General features: G+C 39.0%; 1 protein-coding gene across 1 annotated transcript in view; it reads left to right on the plus strand.

Annotated features, from left to right (window-relative positions):
* smad6b (SMAD family member 6b) overlaps window positions 1-14576 on the plus strand; it is a 34164-nt gene extending 19588 nt beyond the window's left edge. Inside the window, exon 4 of the mRNA XM_067420495.1 lies at window positions 13643-14576. Within this exon, the coding sequence (XP_067276596.1) occupies window positions 13643-14184 (542 nt within the window). The 3' untranslated portion in view covers window positions 14185-14576. The remainder of the gene's footprint in view (window positions 1-13642) is intronic.
* The last annotated feature ends 205 nt before the right edge of the window (window positions 14577-14781 follow it).

The raw sequence follows: 14781 nt of genomic DNA on the forward strand, positions 1-14781 counted from the left end.
CGTTCCTGGCCATGTGATTTGCAGTTGTAACTCATTGGCGGGTATTATGCTAATTAAGAATGAGTGTGCACACGCTTCTTATTTATGTCTTATTTAATTCTATCAACTACAATACGAATCTGCCAACATTTTCGTTGTATGATAAATTGAAATGAGCTGATAACATCTCTGTTTTTCCCCGGAGGGACTGTACAGCCAAATCAAATTTTGTTGCAATATTCTCCTGTTTGGCACTGTGAAGCTGCTTTGAAGCAATCGTCATTGTAAAAGCGCTATATAAATAAAGTTGATTGATTGATATTTACGCATGTTTGGAAATCATTAATATACACACATTTAACTCAAAAATTTATGGTATAAGCGTTTGTGAATCTGGAGCAGAATTTTTGTAAAGGTCCATTGTACGTGCAAATTACTTAATTGTGTTTGCACTTTGTTGGTTATAATGAAAGGAGCGTTGCGTGTGGGTCATGTTGAACGGTAAGCGTATTCTGACCAACTTACTGACTAGGACCTCTGATAGGCCATTGCGTTCATGCGCTCAACAGATATGATTGTGATTGGCTACAATGTTCAGCACTTGTAACAACACACTTTAAGTAGAAGAACTATTTGGAGTTAAACATCTGTAAAATTAAAGTATATGCTACTGGCGTGCCTCAAGGCTATGTATCTGGCGCTTGACTATTTCATTCTCTCCGTTTCTTTGTCTGTCTTTTTGCTTTGTCTTGGTCCTACCTGACAAGCTTTTCTTAATGTAATCCTTCCAGAGCTGGGTAAATTTAATTATATCTCAATCATTTTCCTTTTAAAAATATTCAATGCTAATATTCAAATATTATTATTTTGCAATTTTTTTGTAAATAAACAGGAATGAACATAATTAAATATTTACTCCAATATTTACTCATATTTAAAAAATGTTTTAATGAAACTCTGGAAATCTCTAGGAAATGTACATTAAAATCTGTTAATTTATTGATTAAATAATTGAGATTATATTGTGAATATTTAGTATACTGTATAGCTATCATCAAGCCCTAGACTCTAAAGGCAGAGAGGCTTAAACTGCCTCTCCATTCATGTTGACCGGCCTGATACCTTACAAACTATTTGAAGGGCTCACTTGTGCATTTTTAAAAGGGGAACATAAACAGTTTGCTTTGTTTTAGAAAGCAGCTGTGTAGTTATGCCACACGTGCGTGGCTTCAAGCTTTTGTGACTGAAACAGAAGGCGAAGACGACACGGCTGTCAGGATGCATTCACTTGAGTGTTTATGATCCATTGGGCCGATCAATAGCATGCCATCATCTGAGCTGAGTATGTGTCCATCACCTTGCAGATGAGCTGTATCCAAATACACAGCTTTCGCCCTAAATTAACCTGAGATCAAGAACTGTCTCAACCACTGGCCTCGCTCCCTACTCTGAAACCGTACCTGCTGTGTAACGTTCATCTGCCAGAGCCCATTTTCCATTAATGTACTGCAAATATCTTTTATGACAGGAATATTTGCGGTAATCAAACTCTGGTTTTCTGATAAGTTACACTTAATAGATCATAATCACTTGAATAATAGATGATCTTCTATTTTCGTATGTGTCTTCCTTGAACCAGTGGGAGAAAGTTTTAGGATAGTTGATATTATTTGCTCTGTTGGAACACTGCTTCATTAGTTTGTTTAATATGAATTTATTATGCATGTGTTTTATGACTTTAACCCTGTACATTTGGTTGATTGTATTTTAACATGGTCATTGTGCATTCCACTGCAAATGTCTCCAGATGCAAGAAGATTGAAGAGACTTTATCACTTTATATGATGAACAGATTTAATTTAGTCATTTATTTACATATAAACATTGGTCAACGAATATAAACTGAAGCTCAACTGAACATGCTTGATGTGTGGGAACAAACCTCATTCTTTCTGAAACTCAAATGTTCTGCCCAACATGAAAATTAACTTCATTGGTTTTTGCTGAAGCTCAAACGTGCTTAACACACAAGAATGAGCCTCTTTGGTTCTTGCGGAAGCTCAAACATGCTGAGTAATATGAGAATGAACCTGATTGGTTCTTACTGAAGCTCAAACACGCTGCATAACCCAAGAATGAACCTCATTGGTTCTTACTGAAGCTCAAACACGCTGCATAACCCAAGAATGAACCTCACTGGTTCTTGCGGAAGCTCAAACTCACTGCTTAACACGAGAATTAATCTCATTGGTTCTTGCTGAAGCTTAAAAGTGATGCGTAACACGAGAATAAACCTCATTGGTTGTCACACATTAAGCAAACATACTTGAGCTTCCGTTTACCCAAACTGATGTGTGAGTTGGTGAATGTTTATATGTGAATAAAAGCCTACATTTTGACTAAACAGCTCAATTCATATGGCTTTGTTTTAAGATCTCTTTATAATTTTTTTTTTTTTTTTTTTTTTTGAAGAGTCAAAGCGCTCAGATTTAATCAAAAAATCTTCGTGTTTTTCAAAAATGAACAAAAGTCTTGCGGCTTTGGAACCACATGAGGGTGGTTGAGGGTGGGTAATTAATGACTTAATTATTGAGTAAATTAATTTTGGAGTAAACTATCCCTAAGTAATGCATATTTTCATGGCTTCTGAGATATTGTGCAGATTTACCTTTAATCTGCTTTACTGCACCTAGAAAGTGGTAAACATTAACATACAAAAACAAATCAATATCCTGTCCCACGCTCCCCTATAGAAACAGCAGCAGTGTGATTTGAGAGCGAGCTGTAGAAGGTCTGTATTTCTGGGAGTTTGTCCTTCACACTGCCCCGTCTGTTCTCATGGTAAAGGAATTCGGTTTGGATCCCCCCAGTCCTTCTGGCTAAGTCTCACCCGTGGAGATCAGTACACAGATCTGTGGGTCTTCGCACCGTTTGACTCGGCTGTGGAAATCATTGCAGAGGCCCAGCAATCTGACCTGGGGAGACCGCATATTCGTTCATTTGTTGCTCTGGGCTCAGATGGCCCATGTGTTGAAATGTCAACACTAGTGAGTGTTAAGGAATCCGGAGAGGCAGGGCAGCAGCGACCGTCAGTGAATCTGACTAGCTAAGCTCTGCTTTATATGGGTCTGAGGTGTGAATCTTAGGCACATTTGACCAAGTCGTCATTAACACTATAGAGCCATAGCGAAGGGATTAAAATATATGCTCGCCATTTGCAATGCAATCCACTTGCAGTCTGTAATTCTAGGCTGTGAATTCTGTTTATCTGCATTTGAATAAATGCAAAACAGATTGAGATTCCATAGCCTCTTATTGGCCTAATTATAGGGCTGCACAAGTTAATAATAATTATGGTTTCTGCAATGAATCATAAAAAATGTTGATTACAGCCTTTTATTTTTATCTCATCCTGTTGTGTCATAGTATATTTGCAGCATGTTTTTTTGTAACCTATCACAGACAAGTAAATGCATAAATGTAGTGACTAATTAATTATTATTTATGTGAAATGTAGATTTAAAAGGTTAAATATCTTTCAATTGGATCTACATCCATTTCCCTACACAAATTAGTAATATAAATAAAATTAAGCTACACACATATATATATATATATATATATATATATATATATATATATATATATATATATATATATATATATATATATATATATATATATATATATATATATATATATATACATACACAATTTTGTTGTTGTTGCTGTTTTTGTTTACTCTTTTGCCACCATTATAGATCCCATTTATAGAGAATGTCAAAAAATGGTATTTAAATGGTACATGCATATATTCAGAAAATATTTGTTTTATATGTGTGTGTGTATATATATATATATATATATATATATATATATATATATATATATATATATATATATATATATATATATATATATATATATATATATATATATATATATATATATTATATATATATATATATATAAAACTGTGATATAACTGTGAAATAACTGATACAAACACATATTTATATAAAAATATGTATTTTTTATTATATAAGCCATGTTTGTGTGTTATTTATCTTTGTTAATTTATCTGTTTATCATGTTATCATGTTAATGTTGATGTATTTCCTGTTTAAACAGGAAGTTTGGACGGACATATCCTATATTTTAAGATTACCAGTTACTTTAGTTATGTAACAGCACGAACCATGATTTTGCTCCCTGATAGCGGTTGCAGGTGGTATTAAAGGAAAGCATGCTGTCATTCTACAAAGCATTTGATTGGACAAAAATCTTTGTAGTGTAACATGAGTCAGTATTTTTGGTCTGTTTTCCTGAAAGGTTAAGTAAAGTATTTTAAATATGTATATCTACTAAAAGTTAAATTAGAACTTGCATATGGATGACATCAAAGTAGCCCCAAAACTGTCATTTTGTTCTTTAATCCGATAGCTCCCTCTCACAGAAATGCAGAAAGTTATTCCCTCTGCATGATTCTATTGATTTTTTCTCTGCCTTTTTAGTCTGACCACTTTACAGCCAAGCAATGGAAACAAGGAGCCTGAGAAAATAGTAAAAACTCTAAAATTAATGAAGTGAAGGAAAGAAAAGGAGAACGGGTCAAAGAGAAAGAAACCCATCTGTGTGAGAGTGCCGCCCCAGTTAGTGCGTCTGGCTGATAAAGCAGTCTTTGATGGCAGAGATAGCACAGACGCCAGCCTAAATGTGGCCCGTTAGTGTGTTGTAAGTCGCCCTGTAGTGATAGTTGTCTAAAAAATCAGAGCCGTACCAAAGGCAGGCGAGAGGGAGGGAAGTGTGCCAGCATTGTTTGTCATGTTTCACTTTTTCCCCTGGTCCAGGCAACAGTAATTCCAGCTTCCCTCTCTAACCCCAGTGAGAAGAAGAATGCCCAGGCCTGTCAAGAGTGGCGTCAAAAGATGAATTCTGTCCACCATAAAACTTCACTGTTCTGTTTCTCCTGCTCACACAAACACTCTCTGTCTTTCTCCCCCTCCGCCTGTCAGCGCAGTGGTACAGTCTAATAGCTGGAGGGAATCTAATCCTTGGCACAGGATAAGAGACTCAGACTCCCCCCCCATCCTCTCTCTCTCTCTCTCTCTCTCTCTCTCTCTCTCTCTCTCTCTCTCGCTCTCTCTCGTTCTCTCTCGCTCTCTCTCGCTCTCTCGTTCGCTTTCAGTTCAATTCAAGAAAGCTTTGCTGCCATGAATGTAAGGATCACATTATTTCCAAAGCAACAGTCTCTCTCTCTCTCTCTCTCTCTCTCTCTCTCTCTCTCTCTCTCTCTCTCTCTCTCTCTCTCGCTCTCTCGCTCTCTCGCTCTCTCGCTCTCTCTCTCTCGCTCTGGCTCTGGCTCTCTCTCTCTCTATCCTGTCTCTCTGTTTCCCTCTCTGGTTAAAGGGTCTGGCAGGAGTGCTGTGGAGGAATGAGTTCATCTTTTCAGAATTCCCTGGATTAGAGGGGATGAAAAAGACAGGGATGTGGGCCTGTAGTTTGGTGGGAAGAGATGACAAGCTGCTGTTTTCCCTCTCAATCTTTCTCTCGCTCTGGATCTGCCCAGAGCTCTACGGACGTGTGTTTACCCCGAGGCTGTTCTTTTCTTGCCTTTTCTCCTCCCTGCATGGTGTTTTTAAAAGCATTAGTGGATAATCACATAGTATCACCATTGAAATCAACCCTCTTTTGTATACTTAGAGTTAATTACCTCCAACTCACCCCAAATGAATTTTTTTTGGTGTGGTGTGGAGGGTGGGGTGTGTAAGTGTGTGTGTGCAAGCAGATCCTCAAATCTCTTTTCGGCCTTTTTCTTTTAGTTGTTCCACCTCACATGGAGTCTCGCTCCAGTGCATCTGCAAAAATGTAATGCGAGACATTGTTTGAAATACAATATGATCAATGTATGGTCCACATTTTTTCATGCATAATTCATATTCCACCATTCCTGTTGTCTTTTCTTATAATGTGCTGCCTAAACACAAAGACGAATACATGAAACAGTTTAGCACGCTCTACAACTCACCAAGCACCTACAATCTAGTTTAACCAGTTTCTTTTTTTTTATACTTCATTTAAAAATATTTTTACAGTAACTTTTAAGTTCCTTTTGCTTTACAAGACTGAATTTATATGATACAATTCTGTAAAAATAGTAATATTTTAAAATATGATTACAATTTAAAAGAAGAGTTTTCTATGTTAATTTATTTAAAAATCTAATTTATTCCTGTGATGGCAAAGCTGAATTTTCAACGGCCATTACTCCAGTCTTCAGTGTCACATGATCCTTGAGAAATCAATCTAATATTCTGATTGCTGAAACATTTCTTATTATTATCATTATTGAAAACCATTGTTGTGCTGCTTAATATATTTTTTTGGAAAACATGATACATTTTTCTTACATTTTTGATTAATGGAAAGTTCACAGGGACTGCATTTATTTGAAATAAACTTTTGATCAATTAAATGCAGCCTTGCTGGGATTTTTTTTTTTTTAATCTTACTGACCCCAAACTTTTTAATGGTAGTATATATAGAAGTATTAAATAATTAAATCAATATTAGTTAATTGTTTTAGATTTATATAAGATTATTCATATCAAGTTAATGAAGTTTGCCGTCAATTTAATATTTTGGATAGTAGAGGAACAGGATCCGAAAACATTATAAAACCAATATTTAGCCACATTCAAAGCCATTGTAAAATAGTTAATATACTCATTACTGTGACTGCACATCAGTTGAATTCCTTCACTATTGCTTGGCAACTGTAAACAACTAAACTCCGCCTAATATTGTGCTTAACAACACCCCTTATTAACAAGTTGTTCCTCGCCTTGACTTGTCAGAGACACATCCCACTCTTTTTGCATTACTTCACGTTTCCTTGTTGCACATGTAAAAAACATAAAACAGTCCTGCCTTCTGATTGCCGCACATTTGATATACCACAATACCGCCCAGTCCGGTCCCATCGTTTTTTTCTTGAATGCGAACGTGACCGTCTGCCCTGAGAACGGACTGTGAAGTGCATGTTTACCTTACTGTTCGACTAGCACGTCCACCAGAGCATTATGTACAAGCTCTGGATTTCAAAGGAAATACCTTTGTGGCTGTCTAGCTGAGCGTGTGTGCGTGTTTTGTTCATTTCAAGGGCTGCCATTGGTCTGAAAACAAAATAGAGACTAAATAAAAGACTTTAGCCTTCTGACAAAGTAACCTTTAGTCTCGCAGCCTTCTTAAGCTCTTGCTTTTGTAAGTCAACAAGGCCCTCGCTGTTGTTTGATCTCAGCTGGACATGTTTGCTTTCCTTTGAGCTATTTAGTACTCTAATATAATCTTTTCCTCTAGCGGCGGTTGCGTTTTCGTCACATTTCGCACCTATGGGCTGTGTGCAGAATTGTACACACTCTTGAACTGTCACTTGAAGTAGTCGCCGATTGTTTTCAACCGTAGTTTTGATTTGTTACAGCGTGTTTGTGAATCGTTGTGTTTTTCCGTCGTTCCAGCTGAGCCCGGGAAGGGGTCAGACGCCGCCGTTCCCATCGGAGCTGATGACAGCGTGTGTCTCCAAAGAGATTGACACTGGCGGAGACAGTTTTGAGAATATAAAAACAATAATAACACACTCTACCTTTCTAATGGGTAAACCGAGCTGTTGAAAGGTGCCGGGGTTAAATGAACGCAGAGCAGCGTAATTGCTCCCAGCTTTTGTCTTTCCCCCCGGTGAAGTGCGCGTGCGTCAAAATACTGAGGAGTTCTGAGGTGTTCTCACTTAAGCTAGCACTTAGTCTGCCATTATTATCAGTACTCAAAGTGATGGGCCCACATCGCTTAAATGTTGTTAACTAAACCGTTGCTGAGTCATTAAGGTACATGAGTGGAGCTGTCCACCGCCTTTGAACTAACACCTCCTTGCTGCGGTTGATGCTGCCTTAATGAGGTTTATTATATTAATGTACCGTCATTGGCTGCGATTAAAGCCATGGTGCCGTCCGTCTGTCTGTCTTTCCTGGTCTGAGTAAGACTGTATTTCCAGCTCTGGCGGCTTGTCAGAGGCTCTTCACTGACTCATGAGTGAGTCCTCCAGGGAAGGGGAGACAGGAACTCTTGTATCCTGCTTGTTGTTCACTTGCTGATGTGCATTTTCCAGTTTCTACCTGAACACATTCACACACTACCACAAGGTGCGATCATTTAAAATATAGGGTAGGCAATTTTCGGAGGGGCTATGAAAAGCAAGCTAGCTTTGAAAGCATGAGATCCCACCCTCCCTTAAGAGCATCTCCAAATCTATGCCTCCAGCAGGGAGCAAACAAAAGCGTCACGAGAGCCGTTGTTAAATTACCTCATGTCTTTACAATAATAACAAATATAAACAGCTTAAATTACACTGACCTGTACCACCTGCTGCAGATTCATTTCGGAGTTGATAGTTGTGCCATAGAAACGCATAAACTGCAGTTACGAACCCCGTCAAGTATAACGTCACAGGTTTCCATATTTTCCAAATTACAGTAGTTATGGTGTGAATGCAGGATAAGCTTGTTTTGGTTCAGGAGGAACTGTAAAAGGCGGCTGCTGTTTCGGTTGCGGTGCTCAGTGACTGACGTCTGTCTAAAGGTCCGTATGTGTGTTTTTAATCCGTTGCAAAAATTCACAAAAAAGTCTTCACACAGAGCTTTGTGCTGCGAGACGAAGTAAATCAATATGTCAGTCGCCATTTTGGATTTCGATGTTCGCTTGTACGGTGGCTCTGTATTGTCAAAACACCTCTCAAAATGCTTGCTACGGATGCAGAAAATGTAACCTGATCCAAAAAAAAATGATGATGATGGACGAAAGTTTCGGAGGCACTGTGTAAACGTGACTGACACACATTTATTTTTTAATGAGTGAAAATTTCGGATGTGCAAGGACCTTAAAGGACAACTCAAAGGTGAGAAATGAACCTAGGGGTAATTAACAGATGGTTACAGAGTAGATCGTTCTCTGGGATGCGTTTTCATGAAAATCGAATGTAAAGAGTTTTATCTCTAAAAACAGATTTGCTTATAATGCGAGTGTATGGGGCATAGAATAAGTAAAATTAAATCGCTAGTTAATACCACTAACAAGGCTCAAAATAGTTATAGGCGCATAATGAGGGTCCCTACATGCAAACCGAAGCATTGAGAACTTTGTAAGTGTACAAACAGTTTAATAAGAAGATACTTTATAAAGACAGTACATTAGGCATATACAGACAGTAGCCATCTTGGAAAACAGTCTCGACCAGTCGAGCCACGATGCTGTGCTAAGTGAGCTAATCCATAGAAATTAAGTTTGTGAAATCTAATTACATGGAAATGAATGAATTATATCTGTTTATGAAAATATATGGTTGACTAACTACAAGGGAAGAAGGTGTCCCATATGAGATTCCAAGTCACAGTTCATCACATAGTACAGTGTTCGTGGCTCAAATCGTCGAGATTGTTTTCACCGGAGTTGTCCTTTAACTATAGATTGGGTAAACCCAGCCTGATCTGTCGGCGATTTGATTTCGCCCTGCAACTCAGTCTGGAAACCCGTACATTCATTTCTACTGCTTCTGTTACACTTTTGCGGGAACTAATCGCAGACTGGCTTATCCACCTGGCAACCTATTGGCTATAACACGATGACAGATAGAGAAACGATGGGTCTCTGCCTGTTGATCACGCCTCTTGTGGTCTGATTGGTTGAAGGACTATCCAATTGCGTACAGAGTAATTTGAATAATGCCAGTTGATCACACCTCTTGTGCAGTAGAAAATACAGACCAGAATCCCCAGACCAATGTTCTATTTTAAATTGAGCTCGGTCTGGTGATAGCCACACAACCTTAACTCTGCATAGCATGAAACTCGCTGATGACGTGTGATGTCTGTGCAAGCAGGGTGCAGGAAGGTCTGGAAATACACACGATCAACAGGCTGGTAGGACATCAGACTGAATGCAATAATTGGACGAACATTTTATGGTCTGACACTTTCCACAAACAATATATATATTGATTATTATATTGATATATATATTGATATATTACACAAACAATATAAAGAGACTTCACACAGCATAACAAAAAAAATGTTTCTGGAACAAATCATCTACCCTGCTATCCTAGAAATCTAGACGCACCCTAGCGGCAGCAAATGTAATCTGCCAGCGAGTGTCGTCTAGCAATTCTCAATACCCATCTAAGCTGTAAGCGCCAAACTCTGGTCAGGCCAATCACATCGTGTATAGAGTCGGTGGGCAGGGCTTAACATAATGACGGCCGAGTTGCACTTGCGTGCTTCTAGTAAACACAGAAACTGTCGAACGCCGGTCTTTCGAATCAGCTTTGACCGCGACTCTGGAAGACTTGGAGTTGAGCTTTTCTCTGAGAAAAGAACAAAGAACGACACTCAAGTCATTCTTAAAAAGGGAAGATGGATTCTGAGTTTTGCCGACCGGATACGGCGAAAGTTTAATCTTTCAACTAGCTCTGGTTGGTTGCAGCGCTATCCAATTACGTGCATGCCGTGCAGAGGGAGTTTGAAAGACAACCGTTTATCCCGCCCCTCGGATTGAGCTGTCAATGGTGAGTTTCCAGACCAAACATCTTGATGTGGGTCTGGCTACCCTGCCTCTGTCAAAGGCCAAATTTGTTTCTGAATGAATTTTTTGCCACCCTTCTCCAAAAAAAAAACAAAAAAAAAAACAGCTTGACCACCTGAGCTTGTATAAACACTGGTAGTTCATTTGTGGCTGGTCTAAGCTGGTATATTAACTAGAAACCATCGACCCTGTTGCAAAGCTATCTTAGGCTGGATATTTCAGCAGGAAGTGTTAAGGAAGAGTAAATCTGAAAAACAAAGAGATGGCACTGGTTAGTTTTGAGTTCTAAGATTCTAATGAGTTTGCCCGATTTGTTCTCTTCCTTCCCCGTCTCCTTTCCCACTGACACACACTCACATGGCACCGCTCAGGCGAGAACAGCCAAAACACACACTCCTCTCTCAAACACAAACATTGGCTGATATTCTCTTCAGCTCTAATATACTTAAAACACATGAACACACATGCACAACACCCTCAGGAAAAGGGCCGGTCTCTGGGCTGAGCATTGTTCGCTCCCAAGCTAAACATTAAATAGATTATTAACCTTTAATCTTTGCACCTCTGTTTAAACCCACATAGCAGGCAGTGCAGACTCAACCACCCCCTTTTTGTGTCTCATTTTCCCTTTCGCTTACATTAAAACTGGAAAGGGGGAGGGGAATTAATCATATCGCAGCACTTCGGTGTAAGACGGCCATGTGAAACTTCCTGCTGCATTGTTTCATTTTTTTGCGTCTTTTAGATTTAGGTATAACTTTGAATTCAGCCTTCATTAGGCTACATAGCTGGACACGTGTTTTCCTGTATCGCTTCTTTTAACATAGAGCTACTGATTTCATATTTGAAATCTTTTTTAACAATTTTTGGACAAGATCTGCTCAATTGGAGTGCTTTTAAGTGTAAAGGCCGATGCATTGGTTTCCTTAGACCATTCAGGCAGAAAAAAACACCTTGCAAGCTGAGAGGATGTAAGGAATTTTAGCATTTTAACATGTTGGGGCCCAGTGCGAGGTGTCCTGATTTCTCATGTCCAAACAGTTGTGCTTCTCATACATTTAATTTGTAGGTTTATTCTCTCTGTTGTCCTAGTGTGTGTGTGTGTGTGTGTGTGTGTGTGTGTGTTTGCATTGATTGTCTTATTTGATTTATGGGGTCAATTATTTGGCCTCTACTACATCAGATCTTGGCACTGGTTAAAGGGATGGTTTACCCAACAGTGAACATTCTCTCATTACTTTTCCTCTTTATGTAGTTTCAAACTCATTTGCTGTTATACTGTTTATCAACAGAACACAAAATGAGAGTTTTTGAAAAAGAATCTTTAGGCATTCCAAAGTCTTCAAAAGTCTTACAATAGCTCTATTTGAGGAACAGGCCTAAATTTAAGTCATTATTCATTTATTCAGGCTTTCCATTTGGTCAATAGGAACACCAGGAACAATATAGAATAAATTAGCTATGTAAAAAAAAAAAAAATCGAATTGGGAACAATGACGTTTACCTGTTTATCCACATTTGTGCACAAAGTAGACACTAACACAGTCAATAAAAGTTTTAAAAGAATGAAAATATAATGCAGTCTCATGCACTAATATCTATACAGAACCTTAAAGGGTTCTGTCAGGCACCTGATATATTACAACATTTTAGTGGTTCCCATCATGGGATCATATTTTTTATTTTAATTACATTTTATTTAAAAAAAACAGCTCATTAACATACTTTAACACAAACAAAAAACTGTTAGACATTTAAGTATTATAGAATCTTTTAAAATATTTATCTTAATGTAAAATCTTTTTGGCATTAAGTTGAGTCAACAATCCCAAGTTTCTATAGAACCTCACTGAAACTTTTTTTCTAAGAGTGTAGTTTTATGATTTTTTTTTTTTTTTTTTTTTTTTTTAGTGTGTGATGTCCTTTTTGGAACATGACAGCTTTGGTCACTGTGCACTTTGCATAAATATTATTAAATTTACAGCATGCAGGTTTGGAACGACATAAATAAACTATTCTTTAATGACCCGGGCATTTGTTCGCCCCTGGGAGTCACAGCAAGTGAATGAAAAGGGACCATAGACCTGGCCCTTAAAATCTCCCTGCCAATAGCTTCTCAGGAGCAAAATAATGGCATCACTCAATGTGCAAGTTAATCTGAGCTGATAGCGTGAAGCCTGAGGGGTCAGGAGGTCACAGACTTGCGCTAAGTTGTCAGGGAGCTGAAAGCTGTCCCCAGGCCCACAGCGGGAGCTGGCAGGGAGGAGACGCTCCCTTTCCATCCGAGCCATCACCACCATCAACCACCCACAGGAATGTGGAAGAGAATAGAGACGGGGGAGGGAGTTGTTGCCGGATATGAGCTCACAGCTTTTCCATAGCCCCCCCTCCACAAATACTTTCTCCCCGGATCAAGAAAGAGCGGACAGAAATGTGCACAATGCATGCCGTGTGGAAACGTTTAACTGTGTGTGTGTGTGTGTGTGTGTGTGTGTGTGTGTGTGTGTGTGTGTGTGTGTGTGTGTGTGTGTGTGTGTGTGTGTGTGTGTGTGTGTGTGTGTGTGTGTGTGTGTGTGTGTGTGTGTGACTGAGATAGACACGTATTCAGGGAGTTGTAAGTCACTCAGGGTTTGGCAGCATATGCAGTCCACAGACAAACTCCCGTGCCATGAAAGTTAATTAAATGAGCTGGTTGTTCTGTATAATGTGTTGATTGCGGTTGTGCTTTCTTTTTTGTGGGGAATATAAGATTCAATTGAATTTTTTTATATCAAAATAATAACAGTTGTACTTTGTTTTTGACAATTTCTCACCTTTAGCTTTTCTTTTGCGCACAACACACTGAATTACTGTAATGAATAAAGTTTTGAAGTAGTGCCCTCTTGAGGCAACACAGAACAGTGCAGCATTCAACTTCACATAATAACACCTTCTCTAACCATCTCTCTGGCCAGCAAATGTTTTCATTTTGTTCGCGTTATAATGTCAAAGGAAAACTTAATGACAGACCCGTTCTCTTTTCTTGTTTCAGATGCCAGTCTGTCACCTGATGCCCCCAAGCAGAGTCATTGGTGTAACGTGGCGTACTGGGAGCATCGGACGCGGGTGGGCCGCCTCTACACGGTGTACCAGTCAGCTGTCAGCATTTTCTATGACCTACCTCAAGGCACGGGCTTCTGCCTCGGCCAGCTGAGCCTGGACCAGCGCAGCAGCACCGTGCAACGGACGCGCGGCAAGATCGGATACGGCTTGCTCCTCAGCAAAGAGCCGGACGGAGTCTGGGCCTACAACCGCAGCCAGCACCCCATCTTTGTCAACTCGCCTACCCTGGACGTACCGGGCAGCCGTAGCTTGGTGGTGCGCAAGGTGATGCCTGGTTACTCCATCAAAGTGTTCGACTACGAACGCTCATCCATGCTCAGGCAAGGGGCCGAGTCCGAGCTGCTAGATGGACCGTATGACCCGAACAGTGTGCGCATCAGCTTTGCGAAGGGCTGGGGCCCATGTTACTCCCGCCAGTTCATCACTTCCTGCCCGTGCTGGCTCGAGATCCTCCTCAACAACCACAGATAACACATACACACGGACTCCATCGTGTTGAGAGACTTTTGGACTCCACAAACTATCCCAAATATCATCTACTTAGATTTAATATAAAGTTTTATATATTATATGAAATATATATTATACTTGTAAATACTGGAGTCATTTTTACGATGTAATTATTTATGTATGGTGCAATGTGTACATGGACAAGAGGAAAAAACGGGAAATGCACTTTGGCTTATATATTATATATATAAATATCTATAAAGATACAGAATCTTTCAATACCAATTTGAAAAATTATACAGCAAAAATAGGAAGAGCCTGGTTTTGGTGTATAGTTTTCATATACTATTAATATCCAGATGAAAAGCTAACACCATTCACACATTGATAATAAAGTATTCGCATAATATTGTTTTGCTTTTTGTCTTTCACTTTCTCCCATAAACAATATTCATTTCTAAATGATTATTTTACATGAAAAACAAGACAATGTGAACGAGTACTACACTCTTAAAAATAAAGGTTCCAAAAGGGGGTTTTCACAGAGAGATCATTTCAGGTTTCCCAAAGAACCTTTTAAAGGTCCCATTCTTCGCGTGTTTTCGAAGCTTTGATTAT

Source organism: Pseudorasbora parva, chromosome 16 (genome assembly GCF_024679245.1).
Source record: "Pseudorasbora parva isolate DD20220531a chromosome 16, ASM2467924v1, whole genome shotgun sequence".
In the NCBI taxonomy this organism is placed as follows: domain Eukaryota; kingdom Metazoa; phylum Chordata; class Actinopteri; order Cypriniformes; family Gobionidae; genus Pseudorasbora; species Pseudorasbora parva.